This window comes from Osmerus eperlanus, chromosome 2 (assembly GCF_963692335.1).
Source record: "Osmerus eperlanus chromosome 2, fOsmEpe2.1, whole genome shotgun sequence".
Taxonomy (NCBI): domain Eukaryota; kingdom Metazoa; phylum Chordata; class Actinopteri; order Osmeriformes; family Osmeridae; genus Osmerus; species Osmerus eperlanus.
The window spans coordinates 7,381,698-7,397,337 of NC_085019.1; the positions used below are offsets into that span (position 1 = coordinate 7,381,698).

The window sequence follows — 15,640 nt, forward strand, 5'->3', positions numbered from 1 at the left end:
GTTGAACTTGGACTAACACACACATGCACAGGCACACACACCCACACGCACACCCACACACACCAAGACACGCACATACACTCAAACTGGAAGGACAACACTGCCGCCTCAACCCGAGACAACAACTGAAACACTAGGAAATTAGCATGAAGGATAAGCATCAAGCAGACGGAAGAAATCCCTGTTCAGTCAAACAGACAGCAGAAAGGAAAGCAGCTCGATATTCACGGAAAATGTGAAAACGTACACTCTGCCCATCTTGGATTTCCAGACATCTAATTAAAACCACAAAGTGTGATTAGCTGGGTGAAATCCAGCGACATCATCGGGGCTGAAGTGTGAGAAAAGAGAGAGTTCGAAAAATAAGAAAGAGAGGGGGAAAAAAAGAGAGGGCAGAAAAGAAGTGAACGGGAGGGGGGGGGGGGGGTGTGGAGCGTTGTGAAGAAGGGCAGATGAGGCACGCCACAGTAACAGGCTGTTAGTAACACCCTAACAGAGTAGGTGCCTTGGCACCTAGTCACAGAGGAAGTACAGCAACAGCTGAAGACCTCGACTGACACGACTTTGGCACGGCCACACCTCTCCCTCTACTCCGTCGAAAAACAACCATCGAACACTCCAGTGCTGCTTGTTTTTGTCGAAAAAAGCCCACACATACACACACATACACCAGCTTTTTCATATATCACCCGGGTGTCGAGAATCATAATTGTAATCTTTGAACGAGAGGGACTCGTGGTTCTGAGAGGGTAGGGAGTGGACCAGAATTGCATGGTGGGTTGACCGAGCTGGGGATTCCTGCAGGATTTTTTAAGGCCACAACCATATACAAGTTGTCACGGCCACGGCCGTGCCACCCTGTTTTTGGTTTTGCCCTGTCCTGGTGTTTCCCTGTCATTGTCTTCACCTGTGTCTAGTTCTCGTTAGCGTCATCGTGTCCACCTGTGTGTTGTTTGGTTCTGTGTATTTAGGTTTCTGTTTTGTGTCTGGTCTTTGTCTTGTCCTTACTACACTATCCCAGTGAGTACCCTTTCTGTGTCCCTGGCTTTTTCGAGATAAACCCTTTGTTTTCAGTATGGCTGCGTACTCCCTTGCATTTGGGTCCTAGCCCACCTCACACCGTGACACAAGTGGATGATACTTTAATGATGACAATGCCCGTTCTGTGGCCTGTAGAATGACTCAGACTCCATGTCTGAGAGAATGAGTGTGCGAGTGGGTTGGAGGTCACAGACTAGGGCAATGGATGGGATAGGAAGCAACCCTTCGAGAGAGAGAGAGTGGGAGGGAGAGAGAGAGAGAGAAAGAGTCAGGGAGACTGAGGGAGAAAGAGGGAGTCGTCACCTCCAGCTTGGACAGGCAGGCTGTGTCGTAGTTGTGTGTCGGTGTGGCTGTTCATCACAAACAGCAGACCGGGCTAAAGAGTGATGCTACTCGTACACGCTCGGGGATCAAAGAGAATAACCTACAGTACACAGACAACAGCTCCACTTAGTGCTGGAGTCCCAAAACCTCAGTCTGCAACGCACACCTCCCTCCCTCCCTCCCTCACTCACTCACTCACTCTCTTTCTTTCTTTCTCTCTCTCTATCTCTCTCTCTCTCTCTCTCCTCATCTCTCTCTCTCTCTCTCTCTCTCTCTCTCTCTTCTCTCTCTCTCTCTCTCTCTCTCTCTCTCTCTCTCTCTCTCTTCCCTGCTCTCTCTCTTCCCTGCTCTCTCTCTTCTCTCTCCTCTCTCTCTCCCTCTGAGTCTAAGGCGTCGGCGACAGGTGATGATGTTGGTGGAGGAGATGAGAGATCAAAACCAGCGTGGAGTCAGCCAGGGAGCGTACAGACGGAACCCTTCTGGAATGTGTCTTGACCATGAACATGCCAAAGATAACGTTTCAGCCTCAGTCTGTGCCGTGTGTGTGTGTGTGTCTCCGTGTTTTCTTTCGCGCGCGTGTGTGTGTGCCTGAGCCGAACGGGGACTGTTATGTCAGTGTACACGGACCTTGCGTGCAAGAGGAAGCTGTGTGCTTGCGTTGTTGCCTGTGTATTTAGTGGCTCAGTAGTTGTGACGGGGTCAAGACCAAGCCACGTCATGCTGCCCCTGATTATATAGCAATTATGTTCTTGATTTTGAAACAAAAGTGCCCAACAATGGTTTGATAAGAATAATGCTCTTGTTTAATGAGACTTGCTGTAACTCCTGTGTTCATTCAATTAGTGAACAGGTCCTCTATTCAGCCCAGGGCACCCCATCCCTCATTTTCCCAAATCAGACACACCCCCGCCTCTCACTGTCCCCCCAGCCTTCAGCGTCCCAAATCGGCCTTGGACCCCCTAAACATTCAGGACACACAGGCTCCTCCTCCCTCCCCCACCGGACTGCCCCCCCCCCCCCCCCCCACCTCCCCAACCTATTTGATTGTGATTGACAGCGTCTTTGTCCCATTGTGCGGAGCTGTCGCCTCTGATGAAGACACATACACACAGGGCTGTGTGGCTCCCCCTCCGCCTCCGATACCACAGGTCTGCGACCAGTTGCGCTGCCTACCGCTGACGACGCTCCCACACAGCGAGGGCCTTGCTCTGAATACAGCCGAGCCCAGGCGGGTGCCTGTAGCCGGGGCATCCAGAGGACAGACGGGCAACTCACGTCCAAGCCCCTTCTCTGTCCCTCTGTGGGGACCGTGGGGTCCAGAGCAGTGGGGCTCGGGGGGGGGGGGACAGCTGGAGAGGGTGGCTCTGGGGGTGCGGGCCGTGTCTGGGGAGGACGTCATTAACAAGGCTCACCCCTTCCTCAGGGATGGGAACCGGGTCACATCCTCTCACACGGCACAAAGCGGGGTGTGTGTGTGAGAGGGGTGGGGGGCTCTGGGAGGGGCCTAGATCGGGGGCAGGCCATGACCTCTTTATATCCATCAACAGATCACTGGCTTGGTTCATATACACTCGCACATGCACACAGATGCACGCACACGCTCGCACACAGACACACACACACACACACAAAGGGAATATCCCTCTCTGTCTTTTATATACACATTTTCTATCTCTCTCTCCCACTCACAAAATGTGTAATAGTTAGGCTAACACCCGAAAGGTCTTATGTGTGTGAGTCAGAGCAAACAGGTTGAAGAGAGTTTACGGTCCAAACACGGTTACTTATTACCCAGCTGCTCTGCCATGCAGTACTGGTCCCATACAAGAGGTCACTTCAGACAAAACAAAAATGAAAACACCCTTTTCATCATGTCTAACCACACAGATGTTCCAAAGCATATCTGGCCCACTTTCCGACTTCACTCTACGGTCAAGTCAAGTAGAGAAAGCGATGGGCTCAACTCAAGTGCAGCTCCCTCCAGTCTCCCTAAAGATCAGTGTGTGTGTGTGTGTGTGTGTGTGTGTGTGTGTTTGCGGGGGAGAGGGGAGGGGGAGGGGGAGGGGGGATCACATGCCATCTCAGCGCAGATGGGCCCTGCTGGTGCGAAAAATCAAAAGTGATCTACTGCCCCCCCATTGGTGAATAGGAGATATTGTCAGCTGCGGATGCCTGCTTGTGTAAAAAGACCTGTTGAAAGATGAGGCCCAAAACGTGTTCTTATCGACGAAGTCTGAAGTAAAGGGTAAATCAATATGTTTATTTCTACATCAATTTGTTACGTTCAAAAAATAAGATATCTATCCATTCACAACCTTTAAAAACCACACATGAAGCTTGAAAATAACTTTGATTCAACAGCAGATGAACATAAAACAACACTGCGTTCATGAATTCGTTAAGGCAGTTTTCGTATTCGGGCTGACTCGAGAAACACTGCACTGTTCTGTAGGTTCTGAAAGGTCTGAGTCATTGGATTAATGGCTACTCATGTCATGATTTCCTGGGATTGTGTGACCGCTAGGTTACTCTCTGTTACTCTCTGTAAGACCCACCTGTTCTCCCTAACGATGCCGAATGAATCGGCAACCAGCAGGCAGCATACGTGGACAGAGCCACCTTGATAGGAGCAGAGGAGGGCATTTCATGGATGGCTGTGTTGGTGTATGTATTCACGTCTAGTGTGTGTGCGAGGTCATTCCGTGTACCTCCGCAACCGACCTGTGCAATTGTGCGTGTTGCTGGGGCTAAGCTTATCATGGTACTTTCGCTGAACTATGAAGCCTGGCTCCAGGGTGGTCCTCTCTAGTCTACCAGGTTAGCCCGTTTCCCCCTGGTCAACCCCCCCCCCCCCCCCCTCCCGGCGTCGAGTCTGGGTTGTCGGGAGACCGGCCGAGCGAGCGCAGGTGTCTCGCTGGCGCCCCCCTTTCAGTTGGGGGAGATGGTGCGCCTGCGCAGGCAGCTGCAGGTCAGGCACTTGAGGATGCTCATGGTGATGTGCATGAGGGGGCCGAAGTTGAACAGCAGGTTGTAGAAGGTGTTCACCGACAGCCCCCCCCGTCTCGTCCGCGTACTTCATGGCCACGATGGGGGTGTACATGCTGTTGGTCAGGTTCCTGAACCGGGGGCTGCTCGACTCGATCACCTTCTTGGTGCACTAGAGGAGAAGACGGCAAACCCTTTGAGCGCTCGACGTGCTTTTCTGGAGTTAGAGGGTGGCGAGAGGGGCGGGGGGAAATGATGTGCGAATGGAGGAGCAGTCGGTGTACGGTGTGTGTGGGGGGGGGGGGGGAAGGGTTGCATAGAGAGCTCTTTAAGTACTGTGGTAGAAGGGTGAGATGTTTACTGACCTTGGCAATGTCCTCTGGGGTCTGGCCCATCGCCTCGAAGATGTCCATGGAGGACGGCAGGTAGACGTCTTTAAAGTAGCGCACCGTGTCGGCGTCGGCGCCCGGGTACTCCATCTTCGCGACGTCGTCCATCATCTTGGTCTCGAACTCGGTGTGCACCGGCCCCGGCTCAATCATGGACAGGCTGACCGATTGAGGGTGGGACAGACAGACAAACGGGCTTAGAGTAGTCACTCTCAAGAACAGCTGTACCTCAGGACTTGGGAAGCCTCAGGAGGACGCTAATAAAAAGGGCTGAAGGCAAACTCACTCGTTGAACTTCATCAGCTGCACAGCCATACTCTCACAGAAGCCCTCCATTGCAAACTTGGAGGCGTGTAGATATCATTGAACACCACTCCTGTCCAACCGGATACAGAAGGCTCACGTTAAGAGATTCTTTCCTGCACTTGAACCTCACTACCCTATTATGACCAGCACGGTGCGTACACAGAACCTATGAAACAGCCAATGCAAACATTCTGACATTCGGCAATGCAAACATTCTGATAGTACGACATTAGACAATTTCATATGGACAGATCAAGTGAATGTATATCACTCCTTCTGCACTCTCCCCCTGCACCCCCCCCCCCCCCCCCCCCCCCCCGCCCCATCCCATCTCTGTCCTACCTTGTAGCCCCATGACACTGCTCATGACCACGATGTGACCGGACACGTCGCTCTTCATGTCGGGCATCACCTCCTTGATCATGCGCACCACGCCAAAGAAGTTGGTCTCGAACACCCTCTTCATCTCCTCAATGCTGATGCTCTCCACAGGACCCAGAAGGCCCACTCCTGCATTGTTAACTGACGCGACGACAGACACACAAACACACACACACACACACAGACACACGCACACAGAAACACACACACACAGACTGGGAAGTTCAAACTTATTTTGATTCCAGCAATGTGGTCAAATTCTAATCTGAATGATTGTTGCTGTGGAGCTATGCACTGCTGTGCAGTCCACTTCCAGTTCCAGTTCCAGTTGAGGCTTTTCCCACAAAGGCAGGAGAAGTACGTTATTTTCTCTTGTAATTCGTTTGATGGGGAATGTGTGACTATTGCGTGTGAAAAAAAACAAAACTTCCTCACATTCAGACAGTATTTTTGACTGTCTCCACCAGGTGTCAGTATATGGCTAAACTAAAGTGAAAACAGAGCTGTGATGTAACTTGCTGTTTGTCTGGTCTTGTGTAATTAGGGTAAATGTGTGGACACAATGGGTCTGTGCCATGAATAGCAGCTCTATCCAGATCATAAAAATAATCCAGAAGGTCAAACAGGGTTCATTACATTGTCTCTTATTGAGACATGCCTTACCAAAACCAGGCTCACAGCCCAGTTGAAAGCACCCCCCCCCCCACACACACACACGCACAAGCAACAAAACAAGCAGTCAGAAAGGCGGTTTCGTCTAAACTGGGGATCAGGTCATGGCCAAACAACAGGACTGTTATGGCCACTTTGGGTCTACCTGTGCTACTGTACTCACTAAGGATATCCACATGGTGGTCTTTCACACTGTTGAGGCACTGCTTGACTGACTCGTCGCTACACACGTCCAGAGGCAGCAGCGTGAGAGTCTCCCCGTATGCCTCTCCCGCTGCCTCCACCAGCTTGTCCTTCTTCTTCAGGTCCCGCATGGTGGCGATGACTAAGAGGGACAGAGGAAGAAGACGACGAGTCGTGAGACGCGCAGTCCCCGAGGGAGGACACGTGTTTGTGGTAATGGTCCACTGACACAAACACGGGTGACACATTCCCGAAGACAGAAAGAACAGACACAGGCCTAATCTCTCTGTGGAAACACACACACACATTAGCAGAGATAGCAGATGAGGTCAGAAGGTTGCCACTCCCACAGAGCTTCAATCATAGACAGTTGAACTTTGAACCTGCGTTGACGTTAACCTACAAACCCAGGACGAATCTATAACTAAGAGTCTATCAACGTGGGCCTCTTTATAATCTTTTCCTTATTTGGAGTGTTACACAGCAGTACACAAGCAATCACTTGTTGTAAACAACAGCTTAATCAGACACTAATCTACCCGGCTGCCCTCCATAGATAAATCCACCCTCTTTTCTATTACATCTGGCTGAAAAAACACCCCCCACATACACAGACCTACAGACACTGTTCATTGGTTTGTGAGGGTGATAGTAAGCCTAATATAGAAGGAGCATGGAATGGTGGAATGTGAATAGAATATGACTTAATTGTGAATTTATGCACATCTGCATAGTAGAAACGTGGCACACATGTTCCTATAGAATGTAGAATTGCACGATTCAATAAGATCCGTTTAACTTACAATCTTGAAAATGAGAAATGTGGGTGTCCTTTAACCATCCATATGATTTATGGATTGGAGAGAATAAGGGTTCCATTGTTCTTTTGGTCAAGCTGGAATTATTCTCGGGAAGCTTAAACTTCTTAAATGGACTACATTACCCTGAAATGGAATATTGGGGTCCTCTGAAGCTATGCTGTACCACTGGTACCAATCATTGCTCAAAGCAGAGCAATATTTAATCTCTACTGGAGTTGCTAGTCCCAGAGCATATACTGTATGCCACAGAGCAATTGTTATAGATTTTAGAAGTGGTTTTGAAAAGCAGTTTAAAGTTTGATGAGAAAAGTTTGCTTAGGGCATAAAAATTCAATGAAAACAATTATATTTAAACCAAGTAGCATAATGTTTGGGAGTATGCTTCTCAATCGCTTCTTTTCCACTACTCTACTTTCACGGTAATAAATCTCCCCCAGTATCCCTAAAGAATGAGAAAAATTAAACTTAACCTCAGACTGACATTAATGACGGGATGGCTGTAGCTAGGAAGGGGAGGAAAAACGAACAATGTCTGTCAGAGACCCCGACTCTGCTGAGCCCAGATGAAGACTTCAAACAAGCCTTGCTTAGAGTGAACCTTCGCTTGTACAGGTCTCAAACTTTGTCCCTCTTTCAACACTCGCTCCAGTGAGTGAACTATAGGCACATTAGATACGGCACTAAATCGGGGCAGCGGTCTACAATTCAGAGCGATAAAGGGGGCTTTGTACTAGAGAAGTCACTTGAAAGAGAACTGGCAGTCTCTATTATGATCCCCGCCTGCCAAGCGGCATCCTTGCATAGCCGTACCCTGGAAACTGCGCTTTCAGATGATAATAGCGGAACCAAGGGGGAATGAAACAGTGTTCACAAAAGGAAATAGATTCGATAAGACTGGGTTTGTAGAGGGCTATATGATTTAGGATAGACAAAAAAAACTCATAGAGGAGGTAGACCTACGCGCAAAGGAGATTTGATATTAGTGTAGCCCATAGACAAACAGGCCGATTTATTTGCACGAAAAAACTTAAACAAACACCACGAATTGCCCGACATATAATGCTATCAGAGCAAGTAGACTTTTTGGAAAAAGGTTGAAACAATGTAATGTGCATTTACCATGGTAACGCTTCTTTTCATCTTTGGCCAGCGTGACGGCGATTCGTAACCCGATTCCGGAGGAGCAACCGGTGATCAGCACTACTTTCTGTCCACTGCTCGCCATGGTTTGTCCGTTTATGTCGTGTTTTAGTGGTCTTGTACTCCGGATGGTGGTTGCCGAGCGAGTCCGACCACCGGACTTTAAAAACTAAAGCGGATCATGGAAACACACAGGCCATGTGAGCAGTAATGCAGTCACATGTCCGATGAAATCGGTTTCTAAAATACGTGGCACCTCGAATTTAAATCTGATAAATCCTGCCTGTCTCAGTTGATGTGAAATAACTTAATCGTCTGGGTGCGTGCGTACAGTACGCGCGCGCGTGTTTGTGAAATAGTGACGTTGAAAGGAGAGATTGGATTGACAGGTTTTATAAAACCTAGGCCTGTACCCTGTGTTCATTTGATGTTACTTCAGATTGTGTCTTTTCATTTATGTTTTGTTATTCCCTATATGTTCAAGATAACGTCAAATAAATTGAACATTTAGTTTGTACAAAAGCTTAGGGGGTGTCGTTTATTAGCGTTGACTCTGACACTGAGACATTGGTGGGCAATAAACTCTTCTGAAATAGGCCCAAATAACCATAGGTTCATTTTAATCCACCTCAATAAGTGGTATCTCTATAGTATCTCAGAGCATAAATGGGATTCTGCTGCCACCTTCTGGCAGACGAACAACGTTGCATCTGACAAATCGGTTTTCACAAGAGGAAACAGAATATAATAGTTCTGTCAATAGCATAATGTAAATAGTTTTCAAAACAATCAAAAAGGGACATGGAGTTGTGATTTAGTCAGTGTAGTTTTAATTCAGTTGTTCATTAAGCATTCAAGCACTGGCTTGGTGTGTAGCTATTGTTTGTAGACTAGGGAGAATGGGATTAAACACAGGGCTCTCAAATTTATCAAACATTGACCATACCTGTCGAAGTGACAAGTTATCCCTTACTTCTCAATGGAGAAACACAAGGTGTTGCGTGACAGGGTGCGAAATGGTTGAAATGCTTGTCTCGTGGCCAGTGGGCCCTGATTAAACAATTAGGACAGGTGTTCTAATAGACTCTCATTCATTGTAAGAATTTACAAAGAAACTGCAAAGTTGGATGGTTTTGGCAGTACAATGGATATGGCCATAGTGCAAAGGTCAAAAACATGTGTGGACTTGTTGGCTATTTGGCTGCGACAGCTGCACTGTTAGTAGGGCCCTCAAGTCCTTCCGTTCTCCCTTTGCAAGGCAGTGACAATGAAATGCAAATCGCATGCGAACAAGCAGTGAATGCATAGGCACCAGTCATACCCTATCTCGTACAAGGATCAGATTAGAGACTCTGTGTAATCATAGAGTCAGCTGGTTGACTGGATGACAAGAGAACACTGATGTCCTTCTTACCTGCAGGTAGACAGGGACAGAGCAGCAACCAATCTTAGGAAGATTTCCTCGAAGTGGTGTCTCTTCTTCGGGCCAGGTTATTTATGGATAGGCCTCTATCGCCAAGAGCTTCTTTTTCGGAGGCTGTTTTTCATTTCTGTCATAACTTTGAAAGGAGAGATAACCCCTAAGGGAAGGCATATTTCAACTATGAATGGAATCTCTGCCTGATTCACAAAGGGTCAGTGTCTCACCAACAGGACGATGAAGTGGACACAAGTTTAGCCTTGCTGTGAAACATTCCCCCACGAGCACATGACACATACAAGACATATCAGAAGTAAAGGACACAAAAGAGATGTTTTAGGGCACTTGTTTTTTGTGTATGAGACCGTGAATGTTTGAATCAGGATCTAGAGTTAGGACTAGAGCAGGGTCTGGATCAGGGTCTAGAGTTAGGACGAGAGCAGGGTCTGGATCAGGGTCTGGAGTTAGGACGAGAGCAGGGTCTGGATCAGGGTCTAGAGCTTGGACTAGAGCAGTGTCTGGATCAGGGTCTAGAGCTTGGACTAGAGCAGTGTCTGGATCAGGGTCTGGAGCTAGGACTAGAGCAGGGTCTGGATCAGGATCTAGAGCTAGGACTAGAGCAGGGTCTGGATCAGGGTCTAGAGCTATGACTAGAGCAGGGTCTGGATCAGGGTCTATGACTAGAGCCCGGTCTGGATCAGGGTCTGGAGCTAGGAAACATGGAAAAGAGAGAGAGAGAGTGAAAGAAAAGAGAGATTAGGGACGAGTGCAAGTCCATACACGTTCTCCATCCCCACACACTGTCCTTCTTCGGTCACGTGCAAATCCTCCCCTCAGCCTCAGATAAGCCTCCATCTCCATCATCCCAAACCGGGTTTAACCTGTCAGGCTCTTCTCCTCCAGCGACGGGTTGAGCTTCAAGCCTCATCAGCCTCTTCACCTCTCCTCTCCTTTGTCCATCCCTTCTCTTTGACCAGGAAGAGACCCCACACTGGCTCCACTCTCCTTGGCTTCCTCGGCGTCCTAATCGTCAATTTCCTGCCTGTTAAGTAGAAGGATACATCAACATATGTCCATTGAACCCTAAGTTGTATTGGGGCTGATGTTATCCCTGGCCTGACTGTCCATGTCTGGTGTCAGTCCTGCACAACAGATGGGAAAGGGTTGGCTCGCTTCTCTGTAACCCTGTTTCATGTTATTGTGATGAATCCAGGCTTATTGAAGTGCTAGGGATCGGTTCACTGTACTGTCTCATTTGGTAATTATGAAGAGAAGTTAAGGTTATTTCTGGTGAATTTATCAAAGATTGATACGCAAAAGCCAATCACGGATCTGGTTTTAAATGACACCTCGTAGGAGTTCTGGATCATTCACACATTGATTTAGTTGAATTAAATATATTGTTGTGTATATGAACAACTGAAAAAGAGTCCATCACGTGGGACAACCGAAAGTGAATGTTTTGAGCATGGGCCGCGGCAGATGAATGGACCTCATCTGAATGTGCCAGCCTTCCTAGTATTGTTGTCCCTGTTGGCATCCCGGTGTAGAACAGTGGGCAGCAGGCAGGATCAGCTGGATTTGGCTGGAAGGACCGTCCCTCGCGGCACAAACGCTGGCTCTGGGAAAGAACCCAGGGCACTGGAATGTTTGCTACAGGTCAGGAGTGGCCCTTTCTGCTCTTTTGTGTGCGGTCTGCTGGGGAGGTGTGGAATGCAAACTTCACATGGGCAGAAGAAGAGAGAAGAAAGGAAAGCACACTAGGGGCAGAGGGACACAAAGCTTAAAGGAGCAGAGCGGAGCCACAGAGTGAGAAAGAAAAGGGAGAGTCGAGAGAAGAGAAGAAAGGTTTTGGAGGTCTGCAGAACCACATGGATGGGGTGCGGCCAGAGAGTTAATAAGAGTGTCATTTCGGAAGAAAATTGTTTGTTTGAGTCTCTTATTTAAACAACTTGATTCTACATGATAATTAGGCCGGGTCACCTCACTCTGGAAGTATTATAATTAACACCATACTGGCAACATTCACCCCAAACTGTCACATGACCCTGGTTACGTGAGAACGTATCCACCCAGTTTCCTGTCACCGTGGACCCAGTGTGCAGTCTAATAACCTGCATGGGTTCTGATTACATAGGTTAGCTGCTAGGATAGCATGATAATACTCTTAGCACTCTGATCCCACCCCTGCGATTTACTTCAGATTTGTTCCCCCTGCCATTGTCCAAGCTCTGGAGCTGAGCTGTAAGCTGTCATACCAACCCAGACGTGTGGCTGTGTGAAAAGGGGAGAGGGAGTAGGAAAGGGAGACTGAGAGAGAGAGAGACAGGTGGAGAGGTACAGTCGTGCGATATCAAAAGGCTGGCCTCGTTGATGTGTTTTTCTTGCCCTCTGGTACAGTAGACAATGGAGAAATGCACGGAAGAGTCTCTGACAGACAAAGAGGAATTACTGGACATCTGAAGGTGTAGTGTGAAGAGAGAGCTTGTGTATGAAACTGCTTCCTTTGAGACATGTGGAGTTAATTATGGGGGATTTCTACTTCTTCTGGTCTACAAAGCCAGCAGACAAGAGCTCAGCAAAGAGATGGATCTCCCTTCATTCTTTTCTTTCACTGTGTGTGACTGTGTGTGTGGTGAGTGTGTGAGTGTGTGTATGTCTATGTGTGTGTCTGTACATGGGAGGGAAAGGCTGTTAACCAGCGGGTTACCAGTCTGGCATATTAACCTACATATTCCCACATTAGTCTTCTATTTTGCTCTTGCTCAATGTCTATATTTTCCGACATTGACACAAACTACATTCAAAGAGCACTTTTTCACGTGCTACACACAGATGTCACCTTACGGAGAAAATACTCTCTTTTTGTATCTTACTTTTCAAACCAAGTCAATGTCTGCAGTGTTGTATTCAGCAAGCTGCCCCACCTCACACAAATGGACTCAAACACACAATTTACAATTCATACAAAGAAGCCTGTTATTATTACATGCTCAATCACCGTCATTATCACTGACCCAACCCTCACAGCGTAAGTAGATAATGCCAGGGGTAGGATGGCATGGTGTGTGATCTATTTGGTTCGGGGGAAACATTTGACACTCAAACCAATCCATTATCATGGGCAATTTCACAGTTTACACTGGAGTGGTGTGCTATGCAAGATTATGTATCTTCAGTGCCCCTTAGAAAAAGTCTGTAAAGCATTTCCCCCCAAACATACATAAATCATGTTTCTCCCAGAAAGAGTCATTTGTCTCCTCACTCTGAAACTTCAGATGCATATTTTCCGCAGCGGACTGACGGCTGTCCTGTTCCGGCATGTTCTGCTCCTGGGGAAGAGGCGTGAGGCCGACTTGGCATGAGCCTCATCCTATAGTCATCTCTTATTCCCGACTCATGCCAACTCTACCACGATTATGTTCTCTTGACTTATTACCCTCGCAGAAAATGATGCCAAATGACGTCCTCTCATCTTCTACACTCTGAACTCTCAGAAACGATTCAATGATAAGACATTTCTATCGTCACTTACCCACGCATCATTTTGTACTTAGGAGAGAGATAAAGAAAGAGAGTTTTCCCACAAATGGAGATGCAGATAAAGAGAGATTCACAGAGATAAACAGAGAGAGAGAGATGATTAATACAACACTTAAGTGGCCACTTATAAATGTGTCTGTGAGGGACTGAAGACCATGGTAAGTTATACTTAAAATATGCAGACGGTAAGACTCAGATGCATGAGTGAAAGGGAGAGCAGCTGGTGCCGTCGCCCTGCACGGCTCCTTGTTTGAGAGAAACCTCCAGCTTCCTCCACGGGTCTGGGACAGATTCATCCCTTGCCAGCCTTGATCTCTGACATTGTTTTTTTTTACTCACCACACCAAGAGCATAATGTGTCAAAACACAGATGGCATCTCGTGTCTTGGTGTTCCACATGATTTGTGTATTTTGCCAGTGTATCCAGATGAAAGAGGATTTGTCAAATTATGATGATTTGTGTTGGGCTGCTAAGACCTTTTGAGACTGCTAAGAACGTTTTTTAATCCGATTGAACATGTCGTCATTTCAACAAGAAAAAAATCAGAAAAAAAATCAAATAGAATTTTCATTTAAGTTGTTTTCAAATGCTGAGTCGGTGAGTGATAATATGTTACCGGCCAGTGACAAAAGATGAAAGTTCTTTTTTGTCTATTTTATCTGTAGTGTGCTTGGGTGCAGAATGTCCTGTGGTACCTTTGTGCAAAGGCACAGCATGAAAATAGTCACAGCAAGGCTGAGTCAGCACTGGCTCATGACAGGGGGGAGAAGCACAGATGACAGCGGTGATATTGGAATAGAAATGAGATCCATGCCAGATCCAATCATGAAATCCATGGGAAATGTATCTCCATCCTGGCATTCACTCAAAATGGCAAACAGGAGAAAATGAACGGAATATATTATTGGTAACTGGGTGTCCGCCTTGTCTTTTCTAATGCTCGAGTAATCTCTGCTCCGACATGAGCTGAGGTGTTTAGACGGTCAGAGAGACCCCCGTGGATGTGTGTGGTTTCGTGTGCATGGATTGGTTTCATCCGTGCGGTTTCATGTGGTGGGCCTTGGAGAGAGGGAGCCCACTAAGGGCCCACGACGAGAAGAGGAACAGAAGAGGTTGTGTACTGTACACAACCTCAGGGTGGATGGGGTTACACAGCACATCCTCTGGAAGTATTTCTCACCCAAAGCTCAGACTACCAGCTTCCCTCTTCGTAACTATCTGCTAAAACCTGCCAGGAATGTGGCTGGGATTCGGGGCAGCTAAGCCTGTTGTTCTGGGGGAAGAGAAAGAGGGACTTGGGTCTCCTTCTGTTTACCTAGCACATCAGGCTTGAGATGTAAATATGTCTGTGTGTTCCCGGGGTTAGCTTGTCATCTCCCATATCCCTGACAACCTTCCCAATCCACCGTCTTCACATATTGATCATTCATCTTTCCCGTATTCCCCATCTTTGAAACTTACTGAAAGAAACTGTCTCCTAGCATGTTAGTGGTGGATGACCTGCTCCTTGATTCCGGCTTCATCAAGTGTCCTGGGTTGCTTTGGACAGAATGTTTCCCATACAAAAGTATGTTTGTGTTCCGACAGTACTTCCTGTGAGGGGTGGACGTGTAACTCCCATCCTTTCCTTACCAAAGAGCTCTGCGGAGATGGAAAAGCAGATGATCGTGAGGATCTGCATGAAAGAATTGCTTGTGAGGGTTGCTGGGCTGTCCTCCTCTTCCCCTCGCTGTGGTTATACAGTCATCCTCCCTCTGGTCTCCATTGAGAGGAATGGTTTGGCTCATCTCCTCTACGGCATTTGGGTGTTCCAGCTCATCCTGTAAGGCCTGTTTGCAGCCTGGACTATGATGACATCGGGTTTGTTTTGTTTTTCAGTACCGAAAGTCTTTTAATTCCATTTCAAATTCATCTGTTATGTCTTTGTTACACCCACAGACACCCCAGACTGGGTTTCTGGGCTTTCAGCTTCACCGTTCACTCTCAACATGGTCTCACAACAGGGTCCCCGTTGTCTGCATGCAAAGCTCAGCAAAGGATGAGGAAAATGGAGATATCAAAAAACATGTTCCTTCTCGAAATGGGGAAAAATTCAACTATGCGTTCTCGATATTCCGCCAAGAGCCGATCTGTACACAATTTCCTATCCACAGATCTAATCTAAAGTCAGCTGGGACCATCTCAACACTGTTAGTGTGCTCTGGGTAAGAGCATTTGATAAATGACTAAATGTTAGATGGCTATGCCAGAGGGCCATGCTATTATAGACGGACATCAGCTGTGATAGGGTCATCAGGATGTGTCTCAGCAGCTCTGAACCCTTCCTTCCTGAACCTTCTTCCATTCCTGGCCTCTCACCTTGCAGGAGTGAAGGTGACATGGCCTGTGTAGTCTGGTCAAGTTTCTGCTTGTGTGAGGTAGGGAAGCAATACTG

General features: G+C 47.5%; 1 protein-coding gene across 1 annotated transcript; it reads right to left on the reverse strand.

Annotated features, from left to right (window-relative positions):
* Positions 1-3,604: 3,604 nt before the first annotated feature.
* rdh8a (retinol dehydrogenase 8a) lies at positions 3,605-8,562 on the reverse strand. Its single transcript, XM_062450067.1, is given in 8 exon segments — positions 3,605-4,422; positions 4,424-4,522; positions 4,716-4,899; positions 5,026-5,092; positions 5,095-5,115; positions 5,388-5,567; positions 6,262-6,423; positions 8,222-8,562. Coding segments are annotated over 8 exon segments (948 nt in total). The 5' UTR covers positions 8,328-8,562; the 3' UTR covers positions 3,605-4,293.
* Between the last annotated feature and the right edge of the window lie 7,078 nt (positions 8,563-15,640).